The 12,395-nt window shown below is 36.2% G+C and overlaps 1 protein-coding gene across 4 annotated transcripts in view; it reads right to left on the reverse strand.

The window, feature by feature from the left end:
• Positions 1-12,395, reverse strand: part of ATRNL1 (attractin like 1) — a 428,637-nt gene that overhangs the window by 240,507 nt on the left and 175,735 nt on the right. For all 4 annotated transcript variants that reach the window (XM_063163139.1, XM_063163138.1, XM_063163141.1 and 1 more), the window contains exon 24: positions 12,123-12,280. In XM_063163139.1, coding sequence (XP_063019209.1) covers positions 12,123-12,280 — 158 coding nt within the window. The remainder of the gene's footprint in view (positions 1-12,122; positions 12,281-12,395) is intronic.

Genomic DNA, 12,395 nt, shown 5'->3' on the forward strand with positions numbered 1-12,395 from the left:
TAGAGAAAATGACTCTGACTCTTCTCAGTGGTGCACAGAAAGAGGATGAGATGCAATGAACAGAACCTCCAACAGATACAGTAAAGAAAATTACTAGACAAGGATCTGAGCAATCAGATCTTACTTTGACGTTTGCCCTGATCTGAGCAGAGAGCTGGGCCTGAGACCTTGAGAGGTTCATCTATAAACTGTTCTGTTTCCCTGAGTCAGAAATTCTGACTCTTCCACTACAGATAACTAAAAGAAAACTTTTATCCATGAAAATCAGTCATTTCTGCAAACCTCTCATATGTACGCAGCAGAGAATTTCTCAGACCCTACTGCTGAGAGCAGAACAAAACCAAAATTACCTTAAATGAAAACAATTCAAAGCCTGCACTAAGATGGTATTAGGAGACAAAAGGAGTAATGATGATTCCACACACATACATACAGCTTTTATTTCACTCATTTGAGAATATCTGACAGCTTGAATGGGTTTTCACTACCTGGACTCGTAGTTAATATGGCAATTTTAACAAGACTGCAATCTGTAACAATGTCAGTCTTGTGTATTTTTCTTGTCACTGTAAGGAATAAGAATAAAAAGAAAAGACAAGAAAGTAAAATGAGGACATCATGAAACAAAAACAAAAAAAGAAGGAAAGAAACACACAAGATTAATCTTCCTCTGTTTTTTTGTGAAGCATGTTAATGAAAAGCTAGCAGTGAAAGATGAGAGCAATGAATAAAAATCACATAACATAAATAATAATGTAGTAGTAGAATAGAAAATAGAGCATGTTGGTGTAAAATTCATTATATCAGCTTTAAGAATATATGTGTTCCAAACAAGTATTCTACAACCAGCAGATCTTACACATTTTCACAGGAGATTGCTGCACTCCAATTCATGTCTACATCTCCTAACCCATTCCTAACACATCCACAGAAATATGAGTAACAGAACTTACAGTAATTCTGGATATTTTGCTGTTTCTACATATAAAGAGATTGTATTAATCCTTCTGACAAAACTCCCACTTTGAGGAACTAGAATAAAAATTCAGCATGGCACTTATTAAACTTTTAACTAATGTAAAATGTAATTGCAAATAGAGATTCACATTTATACAAATGTGTTTCTAATGCAAGGCACAGCAGGATTCTTAGATCTTAGTTTTCTAGTGCTATTTAAAGCTTCTGTCAATAACTTGCAATAAAACAGTATCATCATTAATATGTTTTATTTGGCATGCTGAGGAAAGGAAGTGAAAACAATAGGTCACTTACAAAGTATGTGTATAGGAGGATAAGAGAAAGGTAAGAGTAGTAAAAGTGGATTTGGTAGTATAAATGTGGAATCAAAGAATGAAGATCATTCTCAAGGAAGTTATTCTGGACTTAGTGACATTAAAGGACATTTGGGGTTGTGGTAGATAAACATTAAATTCCCAATGCTGTGATGAAGGGCCTATGGTACTCCTGGGTGTCCAGAGGAAAATACTGAATGCAGCAAATAGGATTGTGGTTGGAGTCACAAGAAGAAAGAGCAGGAAAGATGGAGCTAAGGCTGTTCTGCTTCCCTCAGCAGCACAGTGTGTCCATGTGGGAGCTGCTGAAAACTCCCTTTTTCTGCCCCCTCAAGCACATCATTAACTCCACATCCAAAACACATCCAATCACTTGGAAAAGCACACCCAATTCTGGCTCCCACAGCTCCCAAGGGATACAAACACTGGAGGGTGCAGAGAAAAAGCCAAAAAAACAGTGGTAGGGTATATGGTATTTGCAACATCATATCCTTTATAGGAGGAAGCTCTCCTTTCTAGCACAAAATTATATTTCAAGAGTAGCCCTTGGAAAGCTGCACTTACCATGAATCAAAATTTTTGAACAGTGGCAATTATTGACAGTCAGAACTATGTAGCAGAAGTCAAGTGCACATCCCCTTTTTAGAAACATTTAGGCAAGAGTGATTTTTTTTTTCCAGTATATGGTCTACTTCAAACTGCAATTAATTTATGAAAGCCTATGCTTTAGTTTATGTCTCATTTCAAATTATATGACCAAAGCAGCCCCTTCTGGATTTATCATCTATGAGATGTAACACCTAGGTAGCAATGAAATCAAGTGCTTACATGAAAAAGTAATGACAAGTAACTAATGCACTTAAGGCCAGATTTTAAAAGAAGCAGATGGCCTGCAAGCTCTCTACCCTCTTGCTTAATATGTTTATCTGGCTATCTATGTCTGATAATTGTACTGTCTCCCTGAAGGCACAAAATATATTTGTCTAATATAGAACAAGCAGTTTATGGTTTGAGTTTTTTTTAATTTTCTTCAAAATACATTAAATAAGCTTCCTGATAATGAAGAAATCAAGAGATTTTTTTTTAAAATGGCATCATTATCACAATTTAAAGGTCCTTAAAGCATTTCAAAATAAAACAATCAGCATTTCATAAAAAAACTGGACAGAATTGGGTACCTATCATCCTTTTCCACAGTCTGAAGAAGTGAGCACTCACACTATAATCTAACAGAGAGCACAGCACCTCCCCAGCATTTTCCCCAGTTATCAGCCAAGTTTGCAGGTCTGAGATTGTCTTCTTGATAAACAAAGAGCTTGGGACTCCACTCAAATTTGTGCTGTTTCTTCTGCATTTCTCAGGAGAAGCATTTGTCATCTGTGACTTCCTCATATGTTCACACTGGTTAACTCAGTTCAAGCCATTTATGCATTAGTTAGTCCACGAGGAACCACAGAATGGCTTTGGTTTTTTAAATCCTGGCATCTCACTGAGTAATATTTTATTTTGTTATTTCATCAGAGAAATTATTACACTGGCCAAATAGTTCAGAGATTAATATCAAGCTTAAAAAAAAAAAAAAACAGAAATAAAATATCACAAGAAAAATACCCTGAAGAGCTCCTAAAGGTCAATATATGGCAACTACTTTCCATTCTCAAGGATTGTTTCTAGCAGCAGATATGAAGCTCAATTCCTTGCATCTGTGACTGCAATAACTCTTACACATTACAGTGCCGTAAAAAATACTGGTTCAGTAAAATAAACATTCTGAAGTGTGAATGTCTGCTTATTCTTAATTTAAAAAAAAAAAATCACACTAAGTATGTTGATGACACCTGAGCTCACTCCTAAGAATGCCCCTGCACATAAAACAGTCTCACCTGTAGAAGCTTCAGTGCTTTTGGAAAACTGGGACTTAGAGAGCCCTGCAAACTCAGCTGCAAGCATTCCTACAGTTTTTTGCTATTTAGCCACGGCCTGAGGAATTAAGCTCTGGAGCTTTAAGCAAAATCCCAGAACTGTATGTGCAGCGAGGGTTGTCAAGGCTGCCTAGCACTGGAAAGTTCTTTTTTCCAGGTTTACTGGCTCAGAGCTCACTATCAGTTTGTTGGTTCAGCGCTCAGAGGTCAGACTCAGCCTCCGGGTCACGGCACAAGGGCCCACAGGCTGCTGCTGCAGGACAATCCCACGATGGACATGAGCACCCAGAGCCAGAGGAGCTCAGGAGACACAAGAGCTGCTCCTCCTCACCTGAAACTCCTGTCCATGTCAGGACCACCACAATATCAGTGATGCTCATCATCATCACTGCTCCGCAGATGTGGGGCTCTCGAGAAGTCTTCCTCACAAAGCCCCTACACTGAAGTTTTTTAACTGATCTCTGGCCACTGACATTTTGTTTACTAAGAAAAGTTGAAAAGCATGGATTTGGCAGAAATCCAAATTTAAACATTTAAGAAACACAAATCCTGTACATTGCCCACATTTTTCTATAAAATCCTGATCACAGAGGGCAACTAAGGTTGTATTAATCCTTCTGACAAAGGAGTTTCTGACAGCCACGATAAATAGTTTGAAAATACCTATTCTCTCCCACCAGTTTCCTATCTCCATTCTGATCCCTTATGAGCCAAACATTTACTTTCAAATAATTCTGAAGCCACTGTGTATGACCTTTATAGGCTTCTGCAGTTCAGCAAGGCATAGATGTTTTCTTCAGGGAGAATCTTAATATTTCAAAGTGGTTTTTTCTTATTATTGAACAAAAGATTTTCCTACCCCACCATTTGTTACCACCCCAAATCCCAAGATGAAGAATTGATTTATTTCTTCTCTAGCTAATCAAAAGTCTTGAAAAAACATAAGCTATCTGAAAGCAAACTTTTTTTTTTTGTATTCTAAATTTTCTAACTAAAATTTACTTCAGTATGTATATAAGAGAAATGGAGATTACAGATGGAAAAAACATCAATATCTACTTGCTAAACATATTAGGGAGATAATTTTTATTAGCAAATACAGTATCTATACATCTCTATTTTTTTATACAACCACCAGTAGGTGATGCCTTGGTCTGCCTGGAAAAGAAAGCCCTGCACAACTGGCACATCAGTTACATGAGTTCTTATCTCAGACATCCAAATTATACACCAATTAAAACTATGCATCACTGAGGACTAATTATCTCTTAATTACGTATTTTGGATCCCTTAAATCTTTAGCTGAACTATTAACAGGGCTTTTGCTTTCTCAGAAATACATCAACTACGTTAAATATTTGCAGATATTCTGGTGGATCATACTGGTCCTTTTCTAAGGTGATTGGAAAAAGAAATATACCAGGAAGAATAATGAATATCTACATTTATTGGAGTGATGTGGAAGTTGGCATGGTATGGTTGGCAACCTTGTTCTGGTACATTTTAAGACTAATGTTAACTGTTTTGGCATTATTTAAAGTAAAAAAGGTACAATCTAATAATCAGGAAACATTTCTCATTTTAGCAACACTTTAGGATTCATGGGAAGCATTTTGGAAAATGCTTCCCAAATTGAATTTCGGCACATTAAGCCATTGGGGAATATCATACAGCCTTGGTATTTGTTCTCCATACAATTGACCTTAAAATTCCAAGAAAATAAATTATAGATAATATAGATGGTCCACTTTCCAAGGCAAGAACTCATGGGTTTCTGGCATTACATTTGATTGCCTAAGAAAGAAAAAAGGACCCATAATTACTGTAGCAGTCCCCATTTGGGTAGTAATTTTCAAGTACTTTCTGAAGTGTAATAATTGTACATGTAACAGATATACCTGTAATAATGTAACTATGACTGAGAATTTTAACAATGGTATTTAATGTGTTGAAGAACAGAACTGAGTTTAGCTTTAGACACTAGCAATGAAGCAAATGGAACTTCACCTTCATGCTGCTGTCCTGATTTCAATTTTAAAGTAATTTTACATTTCTCTATTTAGAGTAATTTCTTTTTTCTAAAACTAACTACAGAGCAAAAATTCCATGTAATACATTTTATACAAAAAAACAATGCTATGGAAGATCTAAACCTGAATTTCCAGACTCCTTGCTGTCTAACAACCTAAATGCCATGAGCAGACAGGAGATTAGATGAGCCACTTTGACACAATATTGAAGCACAAATGAGCAGCCTTGTGATCTCTTATGGGGATCCCTGTTTCTTAAGATATACATTCTTTCATTCTAATTCCCTGTATAATTTCAATGCCTATATTCAATGAATAAAAGCTGACAAAATACTAAACAACTTTTCTTCAAAATCTCTTCCAAAGCACTGTAGTTTACTGAATCTCTTGTTATTTGGACCACTTCCTTCTTACATTCAGATGGGAACTTGCATTTGCACTTTTTCAGTCTCATGTTCCCACCCCTCCTGCTTTTGGCACTGCAACTTCTCTTTCTTCAGAGCCCAGGACTGATATGACCTGATGCATAATTTGAGCACATTCAACGTAAATTTTGCATCCAGCTTTGTTGAGGATAATTTTTACAGCAAAGGAGGATGAGAACAAATGGCCTCAAGTTGAAAATGGGGATGCTTACATTGGATATTAGGAAAAATGTTTTCACAGAAAGGGTTGTCAGGCATTGGAACAGGCTGCCCAGGGCAATGGTGGAGTCACATCTTCCAAATCCTCCCACCCCTGGAGGATTTGGAAGATGTGTAGAGGTGGCAGTGGGGACGTGGTTTAGTGTTGGACTTGGCAGTGTAAGGTTGAATGTTGGAGTAAATGATCTTAGAGGTCTTTTCCAACCAGAACGATTCTATATTTCTCTGCTAATGATTATTATTATTATTATTATCAATCCTGACTTTTCATAATGATCAATATCATCATCCTTACTAAAACCTGAAACTACACATAAATCTCCATTTTAGACTATACCTCAGTCATCTATAAACAAATCCACCCTGTACTGCAGGTTGCCTTCTATTCCTGTTATTTCTCCTGTTCTGACAGAACTGTCACTGTATGACAGTTCAATGGATTTCCCAGGGTTTTTGTTCTTGGTACACTACTTTCAAATCTATTTTAATAGAGGGATTTTACTTTTACTGTAAGAAAACATCAAAGTTGTTTTGGAAGTTAATGCATCCACTTCATCATCACTACCTGTTTAGTGTTTCAGGAATTATAGTGTCTCCATACATTGCTATATGCAGTTACTCAGCAGCCTCTATGAGAACCATTAAGGCACTTAGAAATTGAATTGCTCACCATAAATCATAGGCATTAAATTTAGGCATGCAATCACAGGTGGCACAGCTACAAACACAGCTACATGTGGATAAATACACAGCAAAGGGTTCACAATCATGACCTTAGCAAACATCAGGAAGGTTTTAAAACCCAAAAAGATCTGACCTTTACTTTTTAATTTGGTTATTAGGTTTGTGATACTGTTGTAACTTCTAATGGCAGTGACTGACAAGTTTTACTTCTTGGAGCTTTTACAACATCTAAGTCATGTGTGAATGTTAAAAATTCAAATGAAGTCCAAAACAAAAGCAAAAAAGCTGAAATAAATTATACTACACAGTAAATTTTATTACAAGGGTAGATATGCTTCTTGACTTACATTACACTTCTCCTTCAGTTGCTACACTCAGGCTATCAAGAGGGGAAAAAAACCAATTCTGAAACAGGAGCCAGTAAACTGAAAGAACACAAGTTTCAGCTTTTAAAAAAAATCACTTGAAGATTTATATATGAAGTAGTTTTAACTATCTGTTGTGCTACATACAAATAAAATGTAAATCTTTACCATAATTCATTATTCTGTTCTGGTATACAAACTAATAGAGGGTGACAAAGACAGTTTTCATCAGAAACCACAGTGCAGAAAAAAACTGGAATTCCAAGTAGTCTTGCTTAAAAATATTAAACTTCTTCAAACACATCAGGGTATTCTACATGTACACCAACATCCTGTCTAACTTCACTGCAGCAGTAATTGTTTTATGCTGTGGAAACATGTTAGTTTAACTAGGCTATGTTCAAAAATGTATAACAAGATTTTTTTTTTTTTTCATTATACACAAACCTAATTTTGCCAGACAGTGCTTTGCTGCTGAGGCTGAACCTTACAATTTAAACTGACCCTCCCAATTAAAACTCAGACACTTGTGAATCTTTCATTTACACTTCAGGGAAGAAAGGAAATAACTAGCAGAACAGTTATTATTATCTCCAGATTCAGCTTTAAAATTGGTAACAAATTTTGCTGCTCAGGCACAAGTTGAGATCAGACTTACAAGTTTGACAGTTATGAAGAGATATAGGTGCAGGAATGCAGCTGACCCTAAAGCAGGAATGTCACTGCTGTCCCTAGGGACAGCGAGCAGACCAATAGCCAGGACAGCATTTTAAGAGTATTTGCTTTTTCATATGCAGGCACTGCTTTCCAGAATATGGGAGAAAATTATGGGAACAAAGAAAATACGTCTGTTACCAGCTTAAATTACTAAAATCCCTTGCCATAAAGTCAGTTTCCTGAGACTGAAGAACATGTTGTGACTGCTGCTATTAATATTTGCATAGCTGTCAGAAGCCCAAGCTTTATGACTGCTTACTACTTCAGGGACCATTGACCACTATTTGAGGTGCTGGCTACAGCCTGAGTTACTGCTTCTCAATAAATGTTACAGCCTTCAAATTCCATTATCAGTGGAGTCTGAATTATACTGACTCTCCAAATAAAATAAAAATGAGCAGAAACAAGTTATGGGGCTATGTTATATATTCTGTTCAGAAATCTAGTCTATTTTAAGGCAAGAGTATTTTCTCATGGAATCCTGTTTAACTGATACATAAGACACAATACACCTAAAGGTTTGGGACTGTCAAAGACAGTCAAACATAAGTGTAGATGCTACTCACATACTCTTACTTGGACACTTCTGTTAACATCTGTTAACAAAGGTAATTTATGGAGATTTACCCTGAAAAGATGTAGAAACTACTGTTGTATATGAAAGTCTCACCAGTTAAATTTAAGGGTCTTTATCCATTTTTACTCATCGGCAACTCTGAATTAGAGGAAATGGAGAAAAAGTGTGATATAAGCTGTTAGAGTAATTCAACAGGGAAATATCCAACATTTGTGTGCCAGTGTATAACTTTTAGATACTCCTGAGAAAAAACTGCCACCTGCCCATTTCACAGCCAGGTCAATAGACAGTAGATCTATTTGTGGAACAGCTCTAAGCTGAAGATGTCCCACAACACCACCTTTCTAATGACCCCTTATGCAACTATGTCACTTTTCTGCTTCTTTTCTCAAGGAGGAAGAGATTTTACAGCTAAATTAAATGCCTTTAGCATCAGGAAATTTAAATGCAGTGTTTTCCCCTGAGGGCTGCAGAGATCACCCAGCTGTGTGCCCATGGACAGGAGGGTGATGGGAACCTGCAGAACATTTCAATAGAGAGCAGAAGCACAGCTGAAGAATCTCAGAATTTCCTACATAATTTCTATGTTTTCCAAGTAATTCACTGCTGTCCAGTGCTGAAGAATTTGTATTCTGAGGTGATTGGAAAGACCAGTGACAACAATGAAATGGGTCACAGCCTATCACAGACCAGTACACCTTAAAGAGCTATCTTTATTGACACCAATCATCACATACCATTTTTTTAAAGCCAAGAAATCATATTTCTTAAGAAGATATTTCGGTTTAGAGCCACCAGGGATTTATTAACATTTTGGAAAAAAAATCCCAGCTTGTTGAATAGGCAATATGAATAATAAAACAATCTAAGGAAGCAGCTATGAGCCATTGATCCCAATAAACAATCACCTGCTGGGATGGACAGATTTTTCCTTATAGTCACGAAAATCTTGGAGATAAATGAATGCAAACCAGAGATAATGTAGGTGACTTTAACAGAAAGTGAACCTACATGTCTTGTATAATGAGAAGGGCTGTTTCTTTTCCTATAGGAAAATAAAAGAGCAGTAACTCCAACACTCAAATCCTCCCAATGAAAGATCCCAGAAATCTTAGCTCCAGTGCCAGCATAACAGGAGGCACAAGAGCAGAGAGGTGAAATGCATACCAATAACACCAGAGGTAATAACATCAATAAAACAGCTTCAAATACCAGTTTAAAAGGAAGTAAGGTCACTAGCTCTGCCTCCTTAGGAACTCATGTTTTATATAATGTATTCTCGATGAGTGGTGATGAATAATGGAAATACAGGAGGGCTGGTACTCAGACTGTACTTGAAAAATGCTCAGTGTGCTGGAGTACTTAGTCCTCTACAAAAGCATTGTGCAAAAGGCATGTGTCAAATTTCATGTTGCTACCTTATTTATTAAATGAACAGAATACCTGTCAAGGAAGCCACAATAGTTTCCTTAGGATTAAATAAAGCCTTCAGTACTGAGTTAACACAAAACACCAGATTTTTCCCAGCATGTATGACCAATGCAGTGAGGCCATTGCAGTGAAAAGGACTGCAATGCAAATAGACAAATATCAACCACTTTTGCCTGTTATGAAGGTGAAAACTGGTATGCTATGAGATAAAGATGTAGAAGAGCATAACTATTAGACCTGATTTAGTGCTGGCCTTGGAAAGTTTAGCCTCTGATTGGAATGAACCATGACTTCCTTCTCCTAACCCAAAGTCATAGGAGGTTTCATATATTTTTAAAATTTCTACTACCTGCAGAATTATACTTAGCATATGAAACAAAACTTGTTTTCTCATAAAAGCTCCCTGCTCTATTTATCATTTGAAGATTTTATCTACTGCTAGAGCACCAAACACAAGAAACATATACTGGTAATGTTGACTTCAGATATTTTCTCAGAAAAGAACAAATTACAGCATAAGAAAGGATGAGAGCTAAATAATAATCTCATTAATTTAGGAAGGCAAATACAGAGGAAAAAGTTAAAATCCCAAAACACTTTCCCCGATTGGATCTCAGTATTCCTTCTCAGTACACAAAATTCAGTAACTTAATTTCTAGATGGAGTAAGGACAGGAATGCAATAATCAAGCACCACCACATCTGAGGCAGAGCTGTCTAGACTGTTGAATATCAATGTGCCTCTAAAAGAAGCACAAAATAAAAACAAAAACAAAAACTGCGTAAGCACGGCAGACAAAGAAAATTCTGATTTAAAAAAAGGAGGAAGGATGTAACCAATGATCAAGGATTCCCTCCATCAGGGTGTTATGCTGCAGTGGAAAGAGCACAAGGAGGAGCTGAGATCTGCCAACATCTGCCACAGAGCTGCACGTCTCAGGAATGCATCACCCTAATAATGTTTGTCTTACAATGATGATACAGGCACCTTGCAGTCGTAAAGGTGAGAGGAGAGTGTAGTGCATTTACAGCTGATATTGCTCGCTGGATTTGTTTAAGGAGCCTGTTTGGCAGCTGAACTTGTTCTAGCCTAAGGAAGTGGGAGAGAATGTAAAACAGCCCTAACATGAAGACTAAAAGAAAGCAGTTAGTCTTCAGGGTTTGTTTGGATTTTCTAATAAACCAGTAGAGTCATAAATGTTAGTAAGCTGAATAAATTCATTCTCTGACACCGTTAACACATATTTACAGTCACTGTTCAGGTATGATAAAGACAACTCTAGCTTTACTTAACACAAGAAAAACATTTCTCTGACACTTTAGTCAGAAGATGACTGCTTTAATCCAGAACACTTTATCATATATATCTAGACAAATAGATTGAATAAATTCCTGTAATTTTTTAAATTTAAAAATATATATATATTTGTGTGTGTGTGTGTGTGTGTGTGTGTATTTTTATACACAGATTATAAAGTAAGGTTCTGTATTTTAGAAAAATATGGAAAATTTTTCTCACCATAATGGGAATTTTATAGGGTATTTTTATGACTAAATGTAAAGTATTTTGAGCTTGTACTTGATTAATGATGAATGTACTTGATTAAGGATTTCCTGATGAAATAAATCATCAGGAATTATGAAATTATCATTTTAACAACTTAATTTTTAAGACTTAATTCTGTAAGGGAGTTGTAGTCAAAAGCCATTCATGCACAAAAGAAACGCTTTCATTGATGCAGGGCATGCTGTGTTCACAAGTGCAGCTATAGTAATTATTAGTATAAATATTGCTGGAACATCACAGGCCAGGGAGGAATCATGACTGCATTGATTTTTTTGAGTTTGCTACTGTAGAGCATCTCAGTGCTCCAGAAAATACTGAATGAAATTGATTCCATTGAAGTCAAGAAGAACATAAATTCTAATAAACTATACTTAGTCTTAACTGAAGTCTATGATATTGCAATCTGATACAGTCACTCAACATTTAAAATGTCAGAGACTCCAAAAGACAATTATTAACATTCAAATACCCAGGTACATATAGATTTGCATACCATTTTCTGTGTTTACATCTAAATGCTGAAGTTATATTACAATTAAACATGTAGGTTCAACAATTTAAATTCAGAATTTAAAATTGACTGAAGTCTGACTCACTAGTAAAAGCTAAAGCACAGAACCATGGAATGGTTTGGGCTGGAAGGAACCTTAAAGAACATTTCATTTCAACTCCCCACCATGGGCAGCACCACCACCCACCAGGCCATGCTGCCCAAAGTCCCATCCAGCCCAAACTTAAAATCACACTATGACTGCCATCATAACATAATTATTAGAGACAGAAAGTACAAAATGCAAGTAACTCCATTTGTATATTTACTGCATGAGTGAAACCATGAAATTCAGTGTAAAGCTGAAATAAAAATGTCTCTAAAAGCACAAAGAAATCACTAACCTGTATTTTGATTGGCCAGGAGAAATTGCTGACATAGACATAGAAAGTGATGTTTGGGTTGCTTCGAAAGTTAAATTTTTCACAGGAAAAGCTGTCTCTGTATTCCTTAATATTAACCTTGGAAACAACAGGAATCTCTTCTCCAGATATTGTTCCAGCTAAAATTTTTTAAAAGTTCAGATGTAAATACACATATTTGAGAAAAATATTAATCATCATTAAAGATGCCAAAGTAAATTTGCATAAGAAACATAAATCCTTAATTGCTTTTGG

This window comes from Melospiza melodia, chromosome 9, assembly GCF_035770615.1.
Source record: "Melospiza melodia melodia isolate bMelMel2 chromosome 9, bMelMel2.pri, whole genome shotgun sequence".
Lineage (NCBI taxonomy): Eukaryota > Metazoa > Chordata > Aves > Passeriformes > Passerellidae > Melospiza > Melospiza melodia.